We start from the raw sequence: 24,096 nt of genomic DNA, 5'->3' as shown, positions 1-24,096 counted from the left end.
ACCACTCTGAGCATTTAACAAACAGAACATTTAACATTCTTTTTTTATGGCTCTGGGACGCCATCAATTCAGAGCCAGCGTTCTGTGTCCTGGTTGTGCGTGCAGGTGCGTATTATAGTCCCCTCCGCAATATCAAGTGACAGCATATCATTCTCCAATTTAGGACAAGTCTCAGTTTCCCAGAGAGCTAATAGTGTTCGCTAAGGTTAATTTCCTTCCATACATCTGCCATCAATAAGCAATTAGGTGCTGAGGAAACAAAAGCTCTCAAACCTTCACACATTCTTCCACCCTTTTTCTTTTAATCAATTAATTTCAATTGCTCATTTATTGGAGAATGGCATATGGATTTAGACTTAAAGTGACACTCTGAAAAAAAACTTTATTACCCTTGGCCTCCTGATATGCAATCTTTATTTCATCCTCTGCCTGTTTAGTATGCAAGGGTTATTGATCAAGGGATTCATAAAAGATGTCCTGAAGGGACTTCCTTAAAGGAATAATTCACCCAAAATGAAACTGCTGTTAAACATGTATGGCTTTCTCTCTTCTTTCTTTTTTAACTTTTTCTTTTTGTGGAACACAAAATAGAATGTCCTTGTCGTTAGTAGGATAAATATGATGAACAAGAACTGGCACTGTTGAGCTCCAAAAAAAAAATAAAAAAATAAAAAATACTCCATACAATAGTTTTGTATAAGTACCAAACCAAAAATGAATCATCATTTACTGAAAACCTCTGTGTGCCCACACAAATACGTGGGAAAAGTAGTTATGTCTGATTTGTAAAGTATGAGTCTGATCATTTTGATTAACTGGTTGATCCAGTTCACAAAACATCTGAATGATTCATTAATGAATCAAAGTGATGTGACTCACTAATCTGGTGCCAGTTATTCAGGACTCACTGGAAGGGAAAATTATCAGTGAATAAGAACAAATGTGTCAGTCTGTTTGTCCCTCAAACTATCATGGTTTCAGTCTTGTAAACCACTTTAGTTTAGTTTTATAACACTTTTGCCTCCTTTTTGAAGCTGGAAAGCTAATTGCATAGAAAAGCAGCCTTTCTTTCTTTTGTGTTCTGTTTGGTGAATAAATTATGATACAATTTTATGTTTTTTGGTGGGTGAACTAACACTCTAATCCCCTGCTGATATTACATGCCTTTTGTCATCCTTTCAACATGCAAAAAAGGAATAATAAAAAACACTCAACACTCAGGTCCTAACTGAGCAGAAGCAACATCCAATTGTCTCAGCAGGGTGTGAAAGGGAATTTGCAGGAAGTGTTTTATGTGATAATGCTGCTGCCTGAATAGTCAATGCCCACCTACGCTGGTGCGTTGACAGGGGATCATAAATCGCTTGGTGCTTGTAAAAAAAAAAAAAATGCAGACGTGATAAACCCCCACGCCCCTTTTCATCCCTGAACAGCTGATAAAGTCAGCTCATTCCGGCTGACAGGTTGGCTTAAATTAAGGCTATTCATGTGGAGAACTGGGAAGGGGTTTGTTTTCAAGGCTTCCAGCGTCATATCCTTTCTACATTAAGTACCAGGAAGTCTGTCTTTGTCTTCCCCATGGATTCCCACAGGCGGTCAAGATATACGCTTCTGCTTTTCCGATGTCATGACATGCTCGTGTGGCTCCCCAGTGGAGCTTGGCAGGACTTGGTTAATATTATATGCATAAAGCTTCACACATCGTCTTAAACAACTCCGGTTTCACACACACACGGCCTTTATGACCGGTGCTTTTTATGTTTAAGATAGCTGCTGGAATGCCGAGCACTATAACAGCACCCCGAGGACTGTACATTTGCGGTTCTGCATCGTAGGTGGTTGTATCTCATTTCAATGCGACGGGTCAGAGTCTTCGCAGACTAAGGAAACCCAGCTTTGAAAATCCCTGTGGCCCTACCACGATCCTCTCATCTTCCAGACTTCCGCTTCCTTCTTTCGCCTTAAGAGTTTTCTGTACAACACTGCTCCTTTACTCTGAACTGGCCCATATGAGAAGACAGGCCCCCATTGACAGAATAAAGCTATGCTGACATACTCCAAAACCCCCAACCATGCACAACCACATCTCCACTTGAAAGTGCATTGGATATACACAAGATTTCAGAATCTGTTTCAAAGGCCGAAGAATGTTAAAGCTGGTATGGAGATTTAGCGTTCAAACACTTAATAGGGAATAACTATGCATGTCATTACGAAGGAAATGCGGCTCTGAAATGCAGTTCAGAATCATTTATACAAATTGAATTTATTATGTAATGTAGTATGTCACAAAATTTGGCAAATTTTAGATGAAGAAATAAAAAGTAGAGCTGTACAATTAATCAAAATGCAATATGGACTAGTGTCTTTGAATATTAAACCGCAATAAGGCTGATATTTAAATCTGAACCCTACTTGTTCTGTGTGTCTGTGTGAATGAATGTGGCAGTTTGGTCTACTGCACATACTTAAACCAGCCCGTTCTCATTTAAAGCGTCACATAGAACGCTATATGGCAAAACGGTGCTATACTACGCACATGGCACCCTTTATCGTTAATATAACATGCGAACCCAAGTCGTCATAAATCCTTTAGCGTAATATGATACTACCCTACCCTACCCCACACCTAAACCTACCCATGTTATATTAACGATAACGGGTGCCATGTGCGTAGTATAGCGCCGTTTTGTCATATAGCATTCTATATGATGCTAAAGGATGAGAATGCGTTGACTTAAACATGTGTGATGCTTGTGTTGTTTTCAGTGTCTGCCGACCCGCTATATGAGGATGCTATATTCACTTCACAAACATTTAATTTCAAATAAAAGTTTGGTTTACCTTGAATAAATTGTGTCAAAAATCTATTACAATAAATGACAGAAATTCTATGTACGATAGAATGTACTCAGATTGTACAGTATCAGTTCATGTAATTACATTTTTAAAGATTAATTTAATTAAATTAATTAAAGGAGTAGTTCACTTTTGAAAAAAAACTTTTGCTGATAATTTACTCACCCCATGTCATCCAAGATGCCCATGTCTTTCTTTCTTCAGTCGAAAAGAAATGAAGGTTTTTGATGAAAACATTCCAGCATTTTTCTCCATATAATGCACTTTATTGGTAACCAAACGGTTCAAGGTCCAAAATACATTTTCAGTACAAACTGCAAACTGTTCAAAGGGCTTTAAACGATTCCAGATGATGAATAAGGGTCTTATCAAGCGAAACGATCGCTCATAAAACTTAAACTTTTGTTATTTTTTAAATTAATAAATATTTTTTACTCTCCTGTTCTACTCGTTCATCAAAACGAACGAATCTTTTTTCCGAGTCAATTTGTTGTTTTCGTTCGTTGAATGAACCAAATGACTCGGAAAAAGATTTGTTCATTTTGATGAATGAGTTCGAACAGGAGAGTCACGAACAAAAAGTACAAATTCCGTAGGGCCCTGCAGAATGTTTATCGATGTCTTTCTCTATCCCACAGCTCCACCCAACAACATCTCAGTTGTGGCAGAGAACACTCCAGCACCATTCAGCCGCTACCAGGCCCAGAACCTCACTCTGGTCTGCATTGCCAAAGGAGGCAAACCAGCTCCATCGGTGAGTCCCTGGCAATATATACACAAACACATGCTGTTTGCCTAAGATTTTTTTTCGCCATGGTCAATTTTTTCCCAACCACTTTATTAAGTAGCTTACGGCAATAATGCGGAGGAGGCATAGGGAGTTGTCGAACAGTTTGTTTCATGTACATTTTAACTAGGGATGTTCTGGCACTGAAATGTGTTATTTAATTTTTTTTTTTTTTTTTTGCTGATTTTCAAATTTTCAGTTACCGTTTTGTAGATTTTTACAATATCCATAACCACAAACCAAAATGCTTGCAAATATGTCCCCACGTGTAATGTATCAATAGGTCACAATTGTTTCTTGAGCCCTTGAATTGTTTAGCAAGATTAATTAGCAGTGTTTCCACTGTCAGGCCATCGTGCTAGTGCATGCCAGGGCCGCTGGGCCAAAGTGCCACTGTCCCTGCAGAGTTTAGCTCCAACCCTGATCAAACACGCCTACCTGTGACTTTCTACTGATCCTGAAGACCTTGATTAGCTTGCTCAGGCATGTTTGATCTGGGTTGGAGTTAAACTCTGCAGGGACAGTGGCCCTCCAGGTCTGAGATTGGGGAACCCTGGTTTAATCAGTCCTCATTGGGGCTCCCTTTGGGGCCAACGGTCAGGTTTTTTTGCCCGCCGAGTACCTTGGTCCAAACTGAGCCAACTGTTCCTTGAGGAGTGGCCATGTACAGAGGCGGAGTTTACCCGAGTCAGTAGTCAGTCAACACCTCTGCTTCTTTCCCATGTTTTTCTATCAGGCTACCAGCTAACTTCAACATTTAAGACATTTTAAACAATTTTCAGCTCAAAACTCACATTTAGACACTAGCAAATGTTTCAAAATAACCTCCATGCGATCCGATGGGGATTCTGGTCAATGGATGCGAAGCAAAATATGCTAACCATTGTGATAATAAACACACGTTTATGGAACATACCAGAGACTGCTTGTAGAACGTAGTCAAATCATTTATTTCATAATCATGTATTTATTTAGTTTAATGTCTGATCTGTTTCTTCCCTGTGCCTTTGTTGACACTGGACTAATGCATCTGCATATGTCATAAAAAGCATGCACTCTGGTCAACTCATATCCATAAAAACTCCTTAACAGTTTAGAGAGACGAGAGAGATCACTCAAACCTCATCGGATTGCATAATTTAGTGGGAAATTAATAGAAATGTTCAGTCTTTCTTTCTAAAGAAATGTGACATTAACATGATATTTTAGCGATATTTTTCTAAATGTCTAAGCCTTTAAAAAGCCTTAATGGTGTTGCTCTGTGGATTCTTGCGATCGCAAATAAATGGAAGCAGTCGTAAGCAAATAGGTATGTGTTCTTTTTTTTATGTGAGATGGTAAATGGTACAAATGGAAATGGTTTAGGGCAGTGCTGTGAGGAAACACAATGACAGTGGAAACACAACTTGATTTTGGGCTGGAAACACAACTTGACAACTTGATCACAGGTCAAAAAATTCATGCCCGAACCGGAAGAGACCCGTAATGTGCTATACCGAACCGACCCGGACCTGTCTATTATTTCAAAAGTTGGACCCAGACCCGTTCAGATCCGAGGCTGACCATTTAAAATATAGACCCAAACGCATACAGGTCCCGGGTCGGGTCTCGGATGCACTGTGAAGACCTTCACGTTGTTAGCCCTGGCTCGCACTGGCCCGACAGCGGAAAAGTGACTTTTATTTCTTCAAACCATTTTGACGTGTCGGCCTACCTAGCAATAGCAAGTCTTTGTGCTATTGAATTGTAGCCTGGCTAACATCAGACCACATCTCATTGAGATTGATGTTAGGTTTCTCGTATTTGAGGCGTGGTTTACGAATGCCCAGATACGTTTATTGGGTGCTACAAATGTCTATCAAATGCGCCTGAAAGTAGCTCATAGCCAATCGTTTCGATTATACAAGGTGACGTACAGTATGTAGAGCGACAGAAATTAGACGAGGAAGAAGTCCTGTCTAAGAGAATAATGTTTTGTCTTCTAAGAGAATAATCTGCTTTTGTTTTTCACCGAAGAAAGTCATACAGGTTTAAAACAACTCGCATTCACTGTTTGTACCGTGATTGTGTATAGGGTAGAGTGCAAAGACCCTATGACTTTGAGTCTTCTCATTGAAGTCAGTGGTGTTTTATACGGCTCACACACCCCAACCTTATGAATGTCATCCACACCAGCTACGCATGAGTTCAACTAGCAGTTTGTGAAAATCCCACGAGCCCATTAATCACGCTCTGTGGGCGATCCGTAATGTATTCCGGATCTATCTTACCCCCATCTTCAGCAATTAAGAGCCCAGCGTGATAGGCATGTGGTGTAAAAATGATTTCCACCTCCCTACCTGAAGAGTCACATTGCTGAGCACCAGGGCTGACCGGCTCTGGCCTTCATTAGCACAAAACCCATGAGTGCAAGTCCCAAGGAGAGTTCAACCCGCAGCTCCGCCTCTCATTACCAGCCAATCCACTGTCATTCATTCACACAAGACAGCCTGCGCTTCCTCATCAAACACCCAGGTACACCCGCCAATGCAGGCAAGCGACATGAGCCAAGAAACAGCAGTTAAATTAGAGCTGAAAAGATCTTTGTCAAAGGTTTCTGGATGTCTCGGAGGCTGATGAGGCTCTTGCAATAATATTTTTTCAAAGGAGTTTCAAATCTAGGCTGGTGGTTGAATGTGGCTTGATTTGTGTCGTCCTTGATAGAATGAGCCGGTCCTTTTGGATGTGTGAAAGACAACTTATTCAGAGATGTAAAGGTTGATTCTCACTTGCAATGTTTGACAGTATTTTCCACATTTTCATGTGAATACATTTAGAAATAAATGTGTTTCTAAAATGTATTGCTGTCAAAAAGATTGTGATAGTGATTTTTGTTTGTTCGGGTAAACAGTCTGTTAATCGCGATCTTCCTGATTCTCACATTGTCGTCAGTAATTTTGAATCTTTTGGACATTATGGCAGGTGCACAGTCAAAATAAGGCACAAACATATTGAAAATGTTATAAATAAGGTAAAACTTTACAAAAAAAAGGTCACATTATTTAAGGAGATTATTTTAGTGTGGTACTCTTTTATTATTAACTCTTCCCCTACCAGCTATCACCAGTATTTTTGATAATTTTCACAAAATTTTCATTGCCCTCAGAATATTTTGTTGTATGAATATCTGAACATGCCTCTTTCTATATCAAACGAAAGAACAGAGCCTTTGCATTAAAAAAAAAAGAAAGAAAAAAAGAAAAATCTATTTATTATAGCTTTGTGCAATCTTTTTGTTTTATCAACACTTTGATCAATTTGGGTAGGTAACATTTTGGGCAAAAAAGTGAGAAAAAAGCTCTTTTTTTTTTTTTTTTGTCAAAGACTACGTCTGGATCAGTTTCAGAACGATGATTAAAACATAGAGTAGATTGAGTCGACCAACACCCTCAAAGCTTCACAGTCCTATAGCTTGTTCTGGGTTGACATTTCATTCGATATATTATGCAGTTTTGATTTATATGCTGTTTAATGTTGATACATATGCTATCTCTTGTTATCTGCCTTTTCTTTGCCTGTGTTTTGATCAGGATACGCAGTACTCTTTCAGAAGATGTTTAATAGTGGCCCCTACTTTATAACAGTGAAAACACAGAAAGACGGAAATTTCCCTTAATGGCGGGGAAGCGTTGTCTTAATGCGAAGAGTTAATGCTGATAGCTAATTTGGGCTCTGAAAATATCATTATTTTTATTTATTTTTGAAGTATTTGTCAAAACAAAAGCATTTTAAGGTTGTATCATATAGCATATGATGTAATTAACTTTGTTAAGTTGGCCTATATACTCTAGCACTGTGTGGTAATTAATTATGTGGTTTAAAAATATAGGGAAAGGGCGGAGCAGTTTCGTGGATTTTGATAATGCTCCATGGGACCAGAACTGGATGGGGGAAAAAACATGTTTTGCCAAATTATATTACATCTCATGTGGATTTCTGCCTCTATTCTGTTTTCAAACAATGTTTTGAAATTAATTGTATTCAAGAAATAATTTGGTGTCTCTGGAACTGAAACGGCCCCATTAAGGGAGAACAATGATGTCAAAGTGTCCTTGTAATCGATTGTACTGTTAAATAAATAAATATGTACTAACACTTGGGGCATTGTTTAGTTATTTACTAGGGAAGTCTCCACTGACCTAGACCTAGATATAACTTTAAATTGTTCTTTCTTTTAGTCTAGTTGTTTAGTTCTAAATTCAAAAAGCAATATTCTGACCAATAGCAAATAATGATAAAGACAAGTGATAAAAATGGCATAGCCTAAATCTATTTTTTAAAAACCAGATAACCATATATAAAATTTTATCTGAACGCTTTTAAGAATCAGAAAGCTAACAATAGTCCCCAATCAAGTTTTAAAACCAAACCAAACTAATATTCATCTTGAATTACAGGACGATTATTCACTTGTTTGCCTCTTGCTTTACAAATAAAATAATGTTATTCTCAATGGATACAGCTGTGCTCCAGGGCCTCACCATCGGACTGCATTTCTCTTCTGCAACTTCTCCTTTACTGTCTTTTGATTCATCTCATTTGAGCTTTGCTGGTGTCATTGCCCTATGGCTTTCTTCTAAATCATCCAGAACGTTTTCTATTTTCTTTTTCATGTGTTTACTCTCCTTTTTTTTTTTAGCAATCTTCACTAAGTCAAATCAATGCCATGGCTTTGCAGTTTAAGACCCTCTTGAAATCAATTTAACAGTCACCATGCATGGCTTGGGGTAAAAACTCTATCATTCCCACAGTGAGCTGAACATCAGCCATGTTCATCATTTCTGCTTTTAGAAAAGGTTGTCTTCGTTTTGTCACCATTCAGCTTTTTTGAATTTTGTCTTCCATAGCCAGTCAGAAATATTTTGAAAGATTAGATTCGGATGAATTTAAAGACACAGTGCATCCAAAAATGAAATGAGACACTAGCTGTTAAGTTTCACAAATTCTCAGCTCAGTGAATAACTGTAAGGATCCACTTGAGGCAAGTTGAAGTGAGAACCCAAGAGCAGAATTTATTACAATTAAAACAAAACATGGCGTGGCATGGCATGAAAACAAAAACCAAGGCGTGAACTTAGGCCCTGTTTACACGAGAACGCTCGCAGGTGAAAACGTAAAAATATTTTAGTGAAATATTCAGAGTGGAAACCATCCAGAGTGGAAATCTTTAAAACGCTCCACCGCCGCGTTCCCGTGTAAACGGTAAAAACGCAAAAGTCTGCTTGACAGTGAAGGTTGTATGCATGCGCGCGGACTTGGTGATGTTATGTGGAAGTGCTTCACGTTGCCACCTAGCTGCCTGGAGTGCATACTACATTGAATTTGACACTCTTTTGTGTCACCATATGCACGCAGATTTCCCACCAAAACACTCGTCTAAATGCAGAATACTGTATAAAGTGATGACGCAACGCCACTTTTGCGTTTTCTCTTCAGAATCGTTTCCGTGTAAACATAGCCTTACATAAGAGCAGGGCAACATGAAACAATACTTGACCAAGACACATGGCAAACATGAGGGCTTAAATAGACGATTAAATAGACGATTAACCACAGACAAAACATGGCAGGATCACATGACAAACAGGGAAACACATGACCGACATGGAAGATGACATGAACAAACCAAAACATGACAGAGACCAGACTAAATTGTGACAATAACTTATATTTGGTCTTTTCCTTGCTTAACTTTTCTCACTAGTTGTGACAACTAACTTATGCCACTCCCTCACCATATGTAAAGCCCTATACAATACACTTATAATAGGCTTACCAAAGTGAATTGGGCAAGACAAAAACAAACATGTTTTGAAAGGATTGATGATGCATTGTCTCATTGTTTAAATGTTCTTAAATTTCAATATAACAGCTTTCTCGAGGCCAATGACTCATGTGAATGTACACAAACTTATTTTCCAAAAGTATTCTTCGTTTAGTGTAACATGTGTAACATGTGTAACATTTTAAGCATTTTGTTTGTTAGTCTCCTCTGGTGGCAAATGGACTTCAAGGAGTTTTTCTAATCTTTAAAAACCAGGAAGAGCAGCATTCAGAAACACAGCAGTCCATCGGCTGAGGCCAGGCTGTTGTGTCCTCTGCACAATCTGATGCTGATTGAAAGAGGGCTCGATAATCATCCCCTATATTATCTGTCATTAAGTTTGCTCGGCTCTAACTCCCGCATTTTAACCACAGAAGTAAAGCCATCATTTCTTTGACACTCCAGTGATTAAATATGACAATGTTAGGAAGTAGAAAAGGAGGTCAAAGGAACAGGCACTATTGTAAAGTCTCTAAATGAGTTTCCCACTCAAAATAGTGTGCTTGGCAATAGGCTGTATGCAGGTGCTTTCATTAGTGTCCATTCATGGGCAAATCACTCCGCTGGCGGCGAGCGCACGGAATTGCATCGTTGTTGTTTATTCTGCGCTCAATCAAATCTGCAGAGGTGGGGGTTCACACATGCATGTTTTGTGCACTTCAATTGTGTGAAGCATGTTTATGGAATTACTTTTGTGCCAATAATAATGAACGTAACTTTTCAGGATACTGATTGAAACTAAAAAAGGCACTTTTTTTTACTTCGTTCTTAAAGGGATACTCCACTTTTTTTGGAAATAGGCTCATTTTACAACTCCCACAGAGTTAAACAGTTGAGTTTTACCGTTTTTGAATCCATTCAGCTGATTTTCTGATATTTAGAAGAATATCAGTAACCAGACCATTTCTGGTCTCATTGACTTCCATAGTAGGAAAAAAATATATACTATGGAACTGCGAACTAAAACTCAGGGAGCGTAAACGAAAACTTCAGAAGCGTAACTGAAAACTCTGGAAGCACATTTGTAGGTTCAGATCAGCAAAAGAAATATGAGAAAGTTAGCAAAACAAGCAGTGTATTAAGAACGACATAAAAAAATGTGCCCGCGATTTATTCTTTAAATATATTTTCATTTAGTTTCTTGAAAAGTTGATTTCATTATTATTGACACACAAGTAATTCTGGCATATTTGTGATAGTTTCTGAAAAAGTTATGTTCAGTTTTATAAAGTTACGTTCAGTTTTTTTTTTAAACAAATATAATTCCATACATGTTGGAACACTGATGCAATCAAGACCTGAAACTTTTTTTTTTTTTTTTTTTTTTTTTAATGTAGTGGATCTAAGAACTGCCAAAAACACTTCAAGGGCATTGTACTACATGCTATTTTGGCTTATTTCAGCACTTACTGCATTATTGTGCAATATATCCTGCTTGGATAGACTCTACATTGGCTGGTGTGTAATTATTCTCCTTACTAAGGCGTGAGACATGAGCGCTGCATTCATGCGGAACTATTTATGGTTGTGTGGGAGTTAGACGTGTGACACCCCGACATCTCCCTAAAAGGGACTTCAGAAACTCTGCTTTTCCCCAGACAACAACCAATCAAAGACAGCTCATCAACAGTGCATCAAACATGTCTGATATCTCATTTGTATTGATGGAAATGAGAATTGTGACTACGGCTGTAGATACAAGACAATTATAGAAGGCACATTAGAGAGAAATTAATAAATGGACAATTGATTATCCCCTGTGAAAAGAAACAATGAGCTTTTTCCTGCTCGTGGTGCGATAAGACGTTACCAGTAATAAACAATGCTCTGCTGGAATAATTAATGGGGTTTACTGTAATGTACAGTAGTTATAATAACCAAGGTTTATTATTATAACTGAAACTAGAACTAAAACCATTAAACATATTTTCATTCATTAAAATAAATAAACTTTAAATTCCATACCAGATGGGGGCAGTATACCTCCAGAAACTGAGTTGTGTCGCAGCCGCGCGCACACACTCTCACGTCTTCAAACAACACGAGCGAGCGCTGTCTTGCTCTCTCTCCCTCGCGCAAATGAATCAAATCAATTGACACGACTGTAAAAGGTTTGAAGACCGCAGTTTCACGTGCAGCATTTGGAGATTTTTTAGAGATTAGAGACTCGATGAACAACATCTCAACACTAAATTATAAACGCCTGTCTCAAATACAAGCCGGTGCATTTCGACGATATGGGAAATTAAAAAGCCAGACTATTATTTGAAGTTTTACGGCATTCGTTTTGTTCATATTACATTTTTATTGTTAGTTTGAATTAATTCGCCATTCAGAGCAACTCTCACGAATTCACGTGAGACACGCAATTGACTCTTTTCACGAGCTCTCATGCCACACATCAATTTTGTCACGCACAGAAAAGGACACGGAGACCAACAGACTAGACAGAGCAGGTTAGTTATGATATACCCAAAAAAATCTCAGCTCAGATTCAGTCAATTTTATTACGCAGTTCAAACAATAAATACAGTTTTGGCGCTTGTAAATGTTACACGACAGATCCCTAGCGCATTTGAACCGATCATCTCTACTAGCTAATGGTAAAAGAACACGAACACTGTTGAAAGATACAGTATGCTACAACTTACCAAAATGTATTCCTCGCGCATAATATCGACCAATCATTTTTTGAACTCTTCCCTGAACTGAAATGTAGTAGTGGGCTGTACTTTCCACACGATTGACATCAGGTTCAAGAACACTCACAAGCCGTGCGAGTTATTCGTGTATTGAAGTTTGGCTGGTGGTTATGTTGCCCACCCACACACCTCCCATGGCCTAAACTGGTTTTATGACACCTGCCGGGCCGGGGCTAATAATTTAGCATGTTAATTCAGGTTAATATCTCTGCAGCACTATAACTTGTCATTTTTTTATGACATTATCAACCTTACCTTACTTATTTTATTTCAGCTATTTGGCAAGGCAATTTATATACATGTATGTATATATATATATATATATATATATATATATATATATATATATATATATATATATATATATATATGTGTGTATACATATGTAAACTGAAATACAAACTAAAACACACATATACATATATACATATACACACATACAGTATATATATATATATATATATATATATATACTGTATATACATATAGCCTACTGTATGTATATATATACTGTATATATATATATATAAATATATATATATATATATAAATATACTGTATATATAAACTGCATATATATATATATATGTGTGTGTGTGTGTGTGTGTGTGTGTGTGTGTGTGTGTGTGTGTGTGTGTGTGTGTGTGTGTGTGTGTGTGTGTGTGTGTGTGTGTATATGTATATATGTATATGTATGTGTGTTTTAGTTTGTATTTTAGTTTGTAATACTCAACCCGGTCTCATCCCAAGACGTCATATAACTGACGTTTTGGGACGTCTTTTGACCATACGTCAATATTCGCCTTTTTAGGGCCCCCTTAAACGTCGGTAGATGAGGTTATGGGATCCTAACTCTACCCCATACCTAAACCTAAACCTAACCCGTCACCTAACTGACGTTAAAGGTAAAGCGTCAGTTGTATGACGGCCCGGGATCGCCATCTACCGACGTTTAAGGGGGCCCTATAAAAGGCGGATATTGACGTATGGTCAAAATACGCCCCAAGACGTCAGTTATATGACGTCTTGGGATGAGACTGTGTTACAATACTATATTGCATTATGTTAAACATTTTATAGTTTATGTTATATATAACATATTATAGCCTAACTAATTTACTGCAGACATATTTATATAGTACATTAACATCATGTATTAATACATTAATAATATCAATGAACAATACTTTTACAGTATTTTTTTTGTCTTTGGTAATTTCAACATTTATCAATACATTTTTTCAAAACCAAAGTTGTATTTGTTAACATTCATTAATAGAGTGTGAACTAACGTGAACAAATAATGATTTTTCAATAATCGATTTTTACTAATGTTAAAAAAGATTAGTAAATGCTTTAAAAATATACTGCTCATTATTAGTTCATGTTAAGGCATTAACAAATGTTAACAAATAAAACCTTATTGTAAAGTGTTACCACATTTCTTTAGAAACATGTTGGTGAGAGCATATGTTCAGACTGTTTTGAAGACTGAAGTATGGCATCCGCAACGCAAACTGCATTCTGTTCAAATTACAGAGAGCTGTATTACAGTATGAATAATTGAAGAGACTGTGTTTGCAAAGAATGGGGCTTGGAATGAGTTGAGCATGGTGTGTGACCGTTACCTTGGTGATTAGCATGGCTATGAATAGGAGTTCTGTGCACTATTTGCAGAGGCAGCCTACATGGCAGCCTCTCTCTCTCTCTCTCTCTCTCTCTCTCTCTCTCTCTCTCTCTCTCTCTCTCTCTCTCTCTCTCTCTCTCTCTCTCTCTCTCTCTCACATATCTAATCCAGATTGAGGTAGAGGATTTCTAGCTCCACATGCTGGCGACATGTAGGTATTGCAGACACATTAAAGGGATAGTTCACCCAAAAATGTCACAAATTAGATGTCTAAAATGAAAATTTGTAAAGAGAAATGTCGGAGCTTGAGTTTGCTACCCAGCCCTGTTCGTGAGAGGCATGAACTGCAATAGAGAGACTATTACTTTTATACTGGATTGATGCACTTTTTTTGGGGAATTCAAAATCAGGACCGCCATTCACTCCCGTTATAAAGCTTTGGAAGAGCAATACTATGTTTTAATATAACTCTGATTGTGTTTGTCTAAAAGAATAGTCCTAAATAGACCTAGGGTGGCTTGTGGGTGCACAAGGATTACTCATGAGTAAATCATGAGATAATTTTAATTTGTGAGTGAACTATCCCTTTAACTAGATAGAATGGACTCAATATTTATCAACCCGAGATATAAATAATAGAATACCACAACTTAGATATTTTGTTTTCTTTTGTACGATAAATCAAAGTTCAAAAATAAGGCTAAAATTATATCTTACATTTCTGATCATGTGTATGCAGTTTTATGCTTTGCAAACTGAAAAAAGTAACCTTTGTTTGTGAATTTAGCGTGTCACACTTTATAACTTTAAAACATTTGATTTACCATTTTTGTTTGTTTGTTTTTTACTTTATATTTATCCAAAAAATCCTGAATTAGATTAGTTTTACTATCTCTTTATGAACTTTTTGAAGTGGGACAGAAAGGACAGAAATCTCTTAGATTTCATTTAAAATGTGTTTCGAAGATGAACGAAAGTCTTACCAATTTGGAACAACAGTGCAAGTAATTAATGATTTTTTTTTATTATTATTATTTTTTTTTTTAATTTTTGGGTGAACTAACCCTTGTTAAACTTAGCTGTGTTAAAACAGGAATAAATTACATTACAGAATGTATTCAAATAGAAAACAATTATTTTAAATTTTACAAATGTGTCAAAATATTACTGTTTATAAAGTATATTTGATCAAATAAATGCAGCCTTGTTGAGCATAAGAGACTACTTTCAAAAAATATTTTTTTTAAAATGTACCAACCCCAATGCAACCTTCGTATTGTGAGTTTACATGGCAAACAGACATGTCAAACTGGCATTTGCTCATACGCTTGCTCAGAAACTCCCTCATTTGACCATAGATCATCCATATGTTGCTATTGAACTAGCCTCTGTACAGCCATAGCATGAATTATTGCTTTGTCCTTTCTAAAAAGCCTCCATAGTCAAGCTATTGTGTTGCTATCTCACACAGCCACTAATATTAGGCATTAGCTGTTGTCTGAAGCCTAAGCTATTGGCATGTGGTTTCCAATATGCATCTGCTTTTGTCTCCCCGTCCCTGTGGCTGCAGGCACAAAAAGTCAGATAATACAAGTAAAAGCCACAGTGTGGTATATGCCGTTAACCTCTCTCAGCAGCAGAGATAAAGTGTGTACTTTAGAGCACATTAGCCACAAAAAACAGTCCTCGCATGGAGGAAAAGCGACTTTCTCGCTTCCTATCTCTCTCAATTCTAGTGACATTGCTAGCAGGAAACAAGACTTCTCAAGGACGTGGGCTTAATTCACCCTTGTTACATTATGTTTATTTACCCTCCAGAGTGTGGGGGCATAAATGGTGGGATCAAATCAAAGCCAGACTAAACCACACACATAAAGACAGGGCAGAAAAGGGGCTACGGTGCAAGGAAAGGTCTCGTGTAATGCAATGACACTTTGATCTTGTGCAAACGGAATTTAAGGAGTCCAAAGGTCCCTGAATGGACAAGTAGATTATATATATTAAATATAGCACACGGTGCCGAATCCCTCTCTTTCCTTCTTGTGGAGCAGTGGAGGGTATAAGGGAGGGATTGAGAGTAAAAGTGGTACAAGCAGAGCACTGTGCAAACATTAATGCTACAGGCATTAGGCCTACTGAATTTAATACACATATCTGGAGGTTGTGTGTTGAAGTAGGAACTTAATTCCCTGTCAAGTGATTTACCAGCCGGGAATCTTAATACCCAAATGCACTGTAGTGGAGAGAGGCTGTTACAGCAATGTGCTGGTGGAACATAAACACAAAGCAGAAACTGTGTCACGTTTATTTTCCATTCACCAGCGCTGAGGGCTGAATGACGCTTAGCATTTTCCCAGTTATGTTTTGCTTGCCAATCACAAGCCAAGTCATTTCAGTTTACTTTGATTGCAGCACATACTTTCTATTCCTCATGCCCTTTTTATACAAAATTATGCTGGTTTTAATGCTGGAGAGTGGAGACAGCAAAGCACTTTCAGAACCAGTCTGCATATCCAGGTGACAGTCAAGCACAGATGTACTGACTGTTGTATACTAGTAGTAATGACCTGTCAACTAGCACATCAGTGCGAGTCTTAAGAACATATTTAAACATCTAAAGTCATTTGATTTGGCATCTTAATGAAGTCATGAGTTTCTGTTGATGCAATAGTCAGTTCACAATTTATATATATATATATATATATATATATATATATTAAAATAATTAATTATTTATAAAGCATATTTTAGGGGCTGGTATAAATAATAAAAATAAATAAAAAATAGTAAAAAAAAAAAATAATAGACAAAAACTGGCTTCAGCTGGCCCATCACCTATAGTTTATATATATATTGGTATAAAGATAAATGCTAAATAAAAAGTGTGAGCCAGTTTGAGTCTTTTTCCATCCTATTTATTTACTTACTTACTTACTTACTTACCTACTTACTCATTTATTTATTTAAAACTGCACCATTTATTTTGTCACGTTATGTTGGTGTTTTGGTTTAAGTTTTATGGACTTTGTAACATTATTTTCTTGTTTTCTTTTGCTGTCATGGTTTCTAATTTGGGTTAATTTGTTGTTATGGTGATTCATTGTTTCCTTTATTAGTGTACACCCGTTTTGTATTAGTTCATTTTATTGCGTGTATATATAGTATTTTGTTCTCTGAGTTGATTTTATTCTGAGTTTTGCATAGGATACACATGGGTTGGTTAAGGTAGTGGTGTGGGGTGCATGTGTATTATACTTTGGGTAGAATTAAGGGTGTGTGTGTGTATTACACGCAAATGCGTATCAAATGCACGCAAAAACTGCGTCACATATGCACGTAAAAACTCATTTAAGCATATAAATTACACGACAAAACACAATGTGTGTTATAGAGACGCATTTACGTGAGAATAGGCTGGAATAGTGCACTGTTTTGTTTTAATGTCGTGTTTGTTTTAAGCTACATTTAGATCTGCAATGCTTCTTCACATCTTCATCCTCATATACTGTTTTCATAATATACTGTATATGAAGAGTTCAGATGCAAAAGCCTCTAAGTGCCATTTGAAATTTTCTTCTAGAATGATAATTTTTATCAAGCTTGTATATTTAAGTTCAGTGATTTCACTTAAATGGCAATGATAATTACCTATTAATTATTATTTAAGTGAAATTACTGAACTTAAAGTTTGATAAAAATCATCGTTAAAGAAGAAAATTTCAAATGGCATTTACTAGAGGCTTTTGCATCTGAACTCTTCATATATTTATTTATTTATTTTATACATGCATATATTAGATGCAGGTTGGACTTCAGTCCTTCTGACACGTTTTCAGTCGGACTAAATAGTTTACATGGTGCTTTAAAAATTGTCTTAGTCTGATTGGAGTGCTTAGAAACATACTGAAGGTGAGAAAACTCGCACACACTTTAACTTTCTGTGTGTCTTTCCAGGTATACTTCAAGCGGGACGGAGAGTTGATAGAGGTAATATCCTATGTTTCGCCCACCGTGGGTTACGAGGGCGCCGGCTCCGCTGGTGTGCGTGGAGCCAGACCTCTGATCAGCAGGGATCTGGATGACACTAAGCTGAGGAAGTCTCTATCTCTGCTGGGTCCGGATGGCAAGCCCGGACGCCTCTACACAGAGAGCCCCGGGCGGAGCTACATGGCCAGACAGCCCGGCCAAGAGCCCAGCCCGGCCACAGAGACCATCCCAGAGACAGTGGTCAGCCGGGAGTTCCCTCGCTGGGTTCAGAGTACAGACCCATTGTACTACTTCAGCAACACACACATTCCCCAGAGTGATGGGTCTGTGCTGGTCCAGGCCAAGCTCACCTGGACGCTGAATCCACAGTTGGACAACGACGCCCTGTTTAGCTGTGAGGTCACACACCCGGCTCTCTCTATGCCTATGCAGACTGAGGTCATACTGGGTAAGTCTTTCTTTTGTTGGCTTTACCATTGATTTGGCTGGATATAGATCTTAAGATCGATTTAAAAGAATTGTTTTTGACCTTCATTCTAGTCATTCACCTCCCTTCGCCCAATCACGGGTAAATCCCTTTACATCCCCATCTGACAGATGCAGCGAGACCAACACTGGTTTCTATTTGTTGCTTAATTGCGTTACAGGCAAGTAGATTGCAGTTGCTAATGCAGAATGCAAAATCTTCCAGTGAGTGACAGGCCAATTCATTCAGCTGTCCGTGCAGTAGATTGAGTTAACTTAACCATGTTATTGAAAAAGTCAACCTGAATTAAAGAAATCAAGGATAAAGGGGATCTCGCAGCGCACTAAAATGACGCTGGATCTCACTGTTGCGACCCATTCTTAATTGTAAAAATGCTTTACCGTCCGCTGTTTAAGATACTAAGGCAATTATGTGTAGAAATGCATGTTGCAGTTTATATTTATCAGTGGAATTAAATTTTTGCTTTCACTTGTCTGCATGTAATGAAAGTCATAGAGCAATGCAAGAGCAAAAGAATGGGATGCTCACACACCTTGGTATTTTCATGGATGAGAGGCTTTTTTTTTTTTGCTTTTAAAGCTACAACAAAGATGGCCTGATGATCCCATTATCACTTCAAAGGCAGCACTCACTTGTAGTCTCTGCTATCAGCCCTCAGAAAAAAGGCGAGTGATGAGACGCAAGACAAGATAAACAGAGACATTTCTCACATTTAATGGTAGTGCAGAAAGAGATGAACGAGGGGAAAGGACAAAAAACAAGGGATACGACGAAGAAAGGAAAGATGGTCTAGAAGTTCTATTCAATATTCCTCTCTCTTCCTCATTCTTGTTCCATCATTCACGTCTCATTCCAGCATGATCTCCCTCGGTGCCTTTCATGGATTTTGCAATCCTATCGCAAGAGGATCTGCTTCTTTTACAAACGTTTGCCTCTTACCGTGAGAGATAGGGAGATGTGATTTTAGTTTCTCTCAAACATGGTTACCTGGTGTTTATGAAATAATCATTATAACCTCAGGGGAAAATAACAGCAGAGTAACATTTGATCGCATATAGCCATGATATACCAAAACAAATCATGGGATCTCTGTTTGAGGAATTGGTTTGTGCTAAATGACTAAGACAGATCCCTTTAGCTAAGCGAATAACACATCAATAAGTTGTTTTACTATATGCAGTTGGGCATAAACTGTGCAACAATAGAAATGCATCTACCGGGAGAGTTTTTGCTTCATTGTTTACACTGCTAGATGTATTTCACAGCTCTCAGTGGGCAAGACTGCTTTGTTATTTACACATAATAATGATACATTGAGAAATGTGAAAATGTAGCGTGGGACATCCAAAGCCAAGATAAACAAGAACATGCTTTTCAAATGGGTATAATGCAAAGTGGTGATTAGTTGTTTAAGGTTGCCAGGCAATGTTATAACATGCAAAATGATTTTTTTTTTTTTTACTATCTACGTTTATTTTGTTTTTTAACTCTTATAACTCTAAAGCTGTTTTTGCTCTGATGCCAGATTTGTTCATTGGTTTTAAATAACATTTTACTTTGTTTTGCATACAATGAGCTCTAAATAAAACAAGAAGAACTATCCATAAATTGAACTGCACCTAGGTTTCTTGAGAAAAAAAAGATGAAGAGCACTATTTCGGCTTCTCTTTTTTTTTTTTCGCGCAAAGAATATACAACCAAAAATATTAAGTTTATTGGTTTTAATTGTCTCTTATCTCATATATGCATACACTGCCATATTTTTTATGTGGTAACACTGTTAGACCTTACCAGGTTTTTTACAGTAAAATCCTGGCAACACTGTTGCCAGTAATTTACTGTAAAAATGAACTAAAACTCAAGTTAACTAAAAAATACAACTTATTAGTTTTAGTGCATTTTTACAGTAAATTACTGGGAACAGTGTTGCCAGTATTTTACTGTAAAAAACCTGATAAGGTTTAACAGTGTAACAGTAGTATTTTGAAATGTTATTACAATTGAAATGACTGTTTTCTATTTTAATATGTATATTTTTTAAATGATTTATTCCTGTGATGGCAAAGCTGAATTTTCAGCAGCCATTGCTTCAGCCTTTAGTGTCACATGATCTTTCAGAAATGTGCTGATTTGCTGCTCAAGAAACAATTTCTTATTATATGAATGATGAAAACACTTATGCTGCTTAATATTTGTGTGAAAACTGATAAACTGTGATTATTTGACATTCAGTCGCAACTTCCGTTCTATTATGACTTTAGGGGAAAAGGCTGTTTTATTTATTCCATTTACTATCCTGACACTTCTGGTGTACAGTGTAGGTGATCCACTAACCTGTACTCAGAAAATGAAAGGCAAGTTATAAGAGCATTCTCAAGTCATAAATCTTTCACAGTTTTTAATATTTTCACATGAGACAGAAACATCTTTACAGTGACTCAAATTTGTATTGCATTCGAGTCTCACATGGTGTCCTAAATGGATGCGGTTGGTCCATGGAGGCGGTGTTCTCACCTCAGAGCATCACGGCTGGGCTTGTTGCCCTGACTTGGCTGTCTGTCAGTCATGTCCAAATAAGCAGTGATTCAGTCAGTGCCTCTCCATAATTAAAGCTGAGCCAGGCTCAGCAGTGAGGATTTGCATGGGTGAAGGTGCTACTGATTCAGCAAAACACAGAAGGGGAATGAGTTATTTTTCACATCCAGAGGCTAAAGATGATCTATGCTGCACGCCAAGTTCTTCTACCCAATAGACTGATAATAAGTACACAGATGTTCATGGGTGGTTTGTGGGAGTGTGAACTAATCTTCAAACATCCTTATATCTCCATTTAGAGTTTCAGTGGCTTCACAGTTCGGTGGACCATAGAAGCACAAGAGACATGGTCATTATCTCGTGTTTGGTCAAACAAGTCTGAGTAGAAGCCAGGCTCAAGTATGACATTATTTAAAGGGGTCATATAATGCCATATTTGTTCAAGTTAATATGAATGTTTAGGGTCTAAATGAAAACTTTGTAATATACTTGTAATATATACTGTAAAAGACAACGCATTCTCACCCCAAGGCGTCACCTTTGACCATGCTTCAATATTTGACGTTTTAGGCGCTAGTTAGGTGACGCCTTGGGGGTGAGAATGGGCTGTTTAAGAACACTAATTTTACCTGGTCAAAAACGGCACAGTTTTCAGCACGCCATTTCAGTGCATATGCCTTTAAATGATAATGAACTTCGCTTACTCTGCCCCTTCTGCGGGTGCTTTGATACAACGCACATGGAGTGTTTCCTTGACAACAGTTGAGGGTATATTTTGGAGAAAGAATGGCAGCGGGAGTCTCTGAGGACACATCTGTGCAATCGTATCAGTTTGAACCAGAGTCGGACCTGGAAACAAGATGACGGCCACAAAGAAGATCAACAATTAAGGATTGAAGATTTCTGAATGGTTGGTTGACATAATGTCACATTGATCCATCTTTGTATGCACTGGCTAGGTAGAGAACTGAGAACTGAGATTATGTTACAGGTAATGGTCAGGAAAAACGTTTTTTTTTGTGATTTGCAAAGATTATAAACATATAAATTCTCTTGGATGTGCAGAGGAAACGTTCATAAAGCAGTTTATAAAGCAGTCTGGTGAGAAATGATTCTCGCAAACATGAGCGCATTGACATTGATCGTGGAGAATATACCCTTCGAAAACAAAACTCAGCAGTCATTTTGATGTTTCTAAATTCGAACTGCTGAGTTTTTTTATTACACACAAGAACAGAACACCACAATCGCTCTTTCTTTTACCATCTATGCAATCACTTAGACCCATTCTGATCCAGCGTATCAACAATGACGGTCTATGATGACACTATGATGGCTCAGGGTAGGTCTGTGTTGAAATACTGCTGTCAATCAACAATCGTGGGAGGGAGCGTCCGTTTTATTGACGTCACAAAAATGAACGACTAAATTTGTGGCAGGGGAAAACACACACTCACCTAAAGGATTAGAAACACCATACTAATACTGTGTTTGACCCCCTTTGGCCTTCAGAACTGCCTTAATTCTACGTGGCATCGATTCAACAAGGTGCTAAAAGTATTCTTTAGAAATGTTGACCTATATTGATAGGATAGAATCTTGCAGTTGATGGAGATTTGTGGGATGCACATTCAGGACACAAAGCTCCCGTTCCACCACATCCCAAAGATGCTCTATTGGGTTGAGATCTTAATTGGTTAAATTGCGTTAGCCCAGAGCCACACTTGACATGGTAGCACAATCTTAGCTTACAGTATTTTCCCCTTATTTCCCTCCATAGCAGCTCCTAAAGGTCCCAATTTCATACTCCGCTAATATTAAAACTAAAAATGTTAAACTTTGTAGTTCTCTAACCCAGTGAAGCCTAAAAGTCGACAGCTCTCCGGCCGTCAGTTACAGTACTTTTTTGGATCCTGGAGTTGGTTCCAGATATCTGGCCATCACTTTACTTCAACAGCGAGCTTTTTATGAGGCTTTTTCAGGGTTATTCTGTTAAAAATACCGTTTAAACGGTGCAATTTACCCTTTTTGTTTTCTTTTAAAAAAGAGACGGAAATGGCAGAATCGTTACCTGGCATCGTGGATGGGAAAATGTCACATCTCAGTGAATTTTTTTTGTCAACTCCTGTGGTTAGGTCTTGGGTTAGGCAATCCAAGGTATTGATCCGTTAATTCATCCACTTGGTACGGAAAAGGCAGGGTCAGTCTTCAAGTGCCCATTGCTCTGTCAGATCACAGGCCCTATCAATGGTCTCCTTTTGTTTTTCAACTGTTTTCTCAGGGAAAATCAATGGAGTCGTTGAGTCATGATTCATGCCTTGACAAACTCTTAATCTCTCTTGTGCATTGCATTTCACATCTCTTTTTCCACTCTGCAGAGCCTGGCCGCTAATATCCCAAATCATTTCCATAATAGGAAAGCTAGTAAAAGAGGATTTCTGTGTATTCAGTGTAGTGTCCTGACATAACTTGATTTATGTGTGAAATGCACATTCATAGGACCCATTACAAATGTAGGAGCGGAAATTATAATCCATTAAGCAGCACCAGGGGGTAATCATTAAACTGACTAAGACTGGCCTGATGCCTCATTAGCTTTTGCTGGACACTCTGTGGTTGATTGATGGCTAAAAGCATGATTAGCCATTGTTTCACATATTTCTCAGTAGTTGGATTATTTGTATGTGTTGTGGGAGCCAAAGCGTAGCATTAGTCATAATGAGGGTTAAAAAAGGCCACAGTGGGATGTATTTTTGAACAATTTCAAGTCTGATTTGCCTTTACTAAGCTTCACTCTGGAATTATGTGTTAGTGCAAACACATGGCTCACAAAACTTGTTTTATGGTTCTCAGGGCTATGCAGAGTGGATGCTGGTGATCATAGTAAACGGTGCAGATCCACTTAACATGGGACAGCACTGCTATAAAGCGTCTTGCTCGTACTGCCAAATCGAGGAAGTTTCGCTTGAGAAACTTGTGGTTTCACTTTCCAGACGTATGAAATCACTTTCTTATCTTTCCCCCGAGTACACAAGCGAAATCCTCTGTGCCCGAGAAGGTCAAAATATGATGTTTTAACCTTCCTTTCCTTCATCACATCCCGGCCATTCTCTGAGACCAAATTAAACCCAACTGGGAGATTCGGTCCACACAAGACAAGGGAATTAGTTCTCTAAGTGTCTCTTATCTTACTTCCTCCACCGTTTGCCTTGCACGCTCTGTTTCTTCTTCAGTAATGAGTGTCTACCC

The 24,096-nt window shown here is 37.9% G+C and overlaps 1 protein-coding gene across 6 annotated transcripts in view; it reads left to right on the top strand.

Annotated features, from left to right (window-relative positions):
* igsf21a (immunoglobin superfamily, member 21a) overlaps positions 1 to 24,096 on the top strand; it is a 311,041-nt gene that overhangs the window by 272,558 nt on the left and 14,387 nt on the right. For all 6 annotated transcript variants that reach the window (XM_089125332.1, XM_089125329.1, XM_089125330.1 and 3 more), the window contains exons 5-6: positions 3,498 to 3,613; positions 17,793 to 18,273. In XM_089125332.1, coding sequence (XP_088981458.1) covers positions 3,498 to 3,613; positions 17,793 to 18,273 — 597 coding nt within the window. The remainder of the gene's footprint in view (positions 1 to 3,497; positions 3,614 to 17,792; positions 18,274 to 24,096) is intronic.

The sequence above is a fragment of the Pimephales promelas genome, chromosome 21, assembly GCF_988280905.1.
Source record: "Pimephales promelas chromosome 21, fPimPro1.hap1.1, whole genome shotgun sequence".
In the NCBI taxonomy this organism is placed as follows: Eukaryota; Metazoa; Chordata; class Actinopteri; order Cypriniformes; family Leuciscidae; genus Pimephales; species Pimephales promelas.
This window is presented reverse-complemented; position numbering and strand designations above follow the sequence as displayed.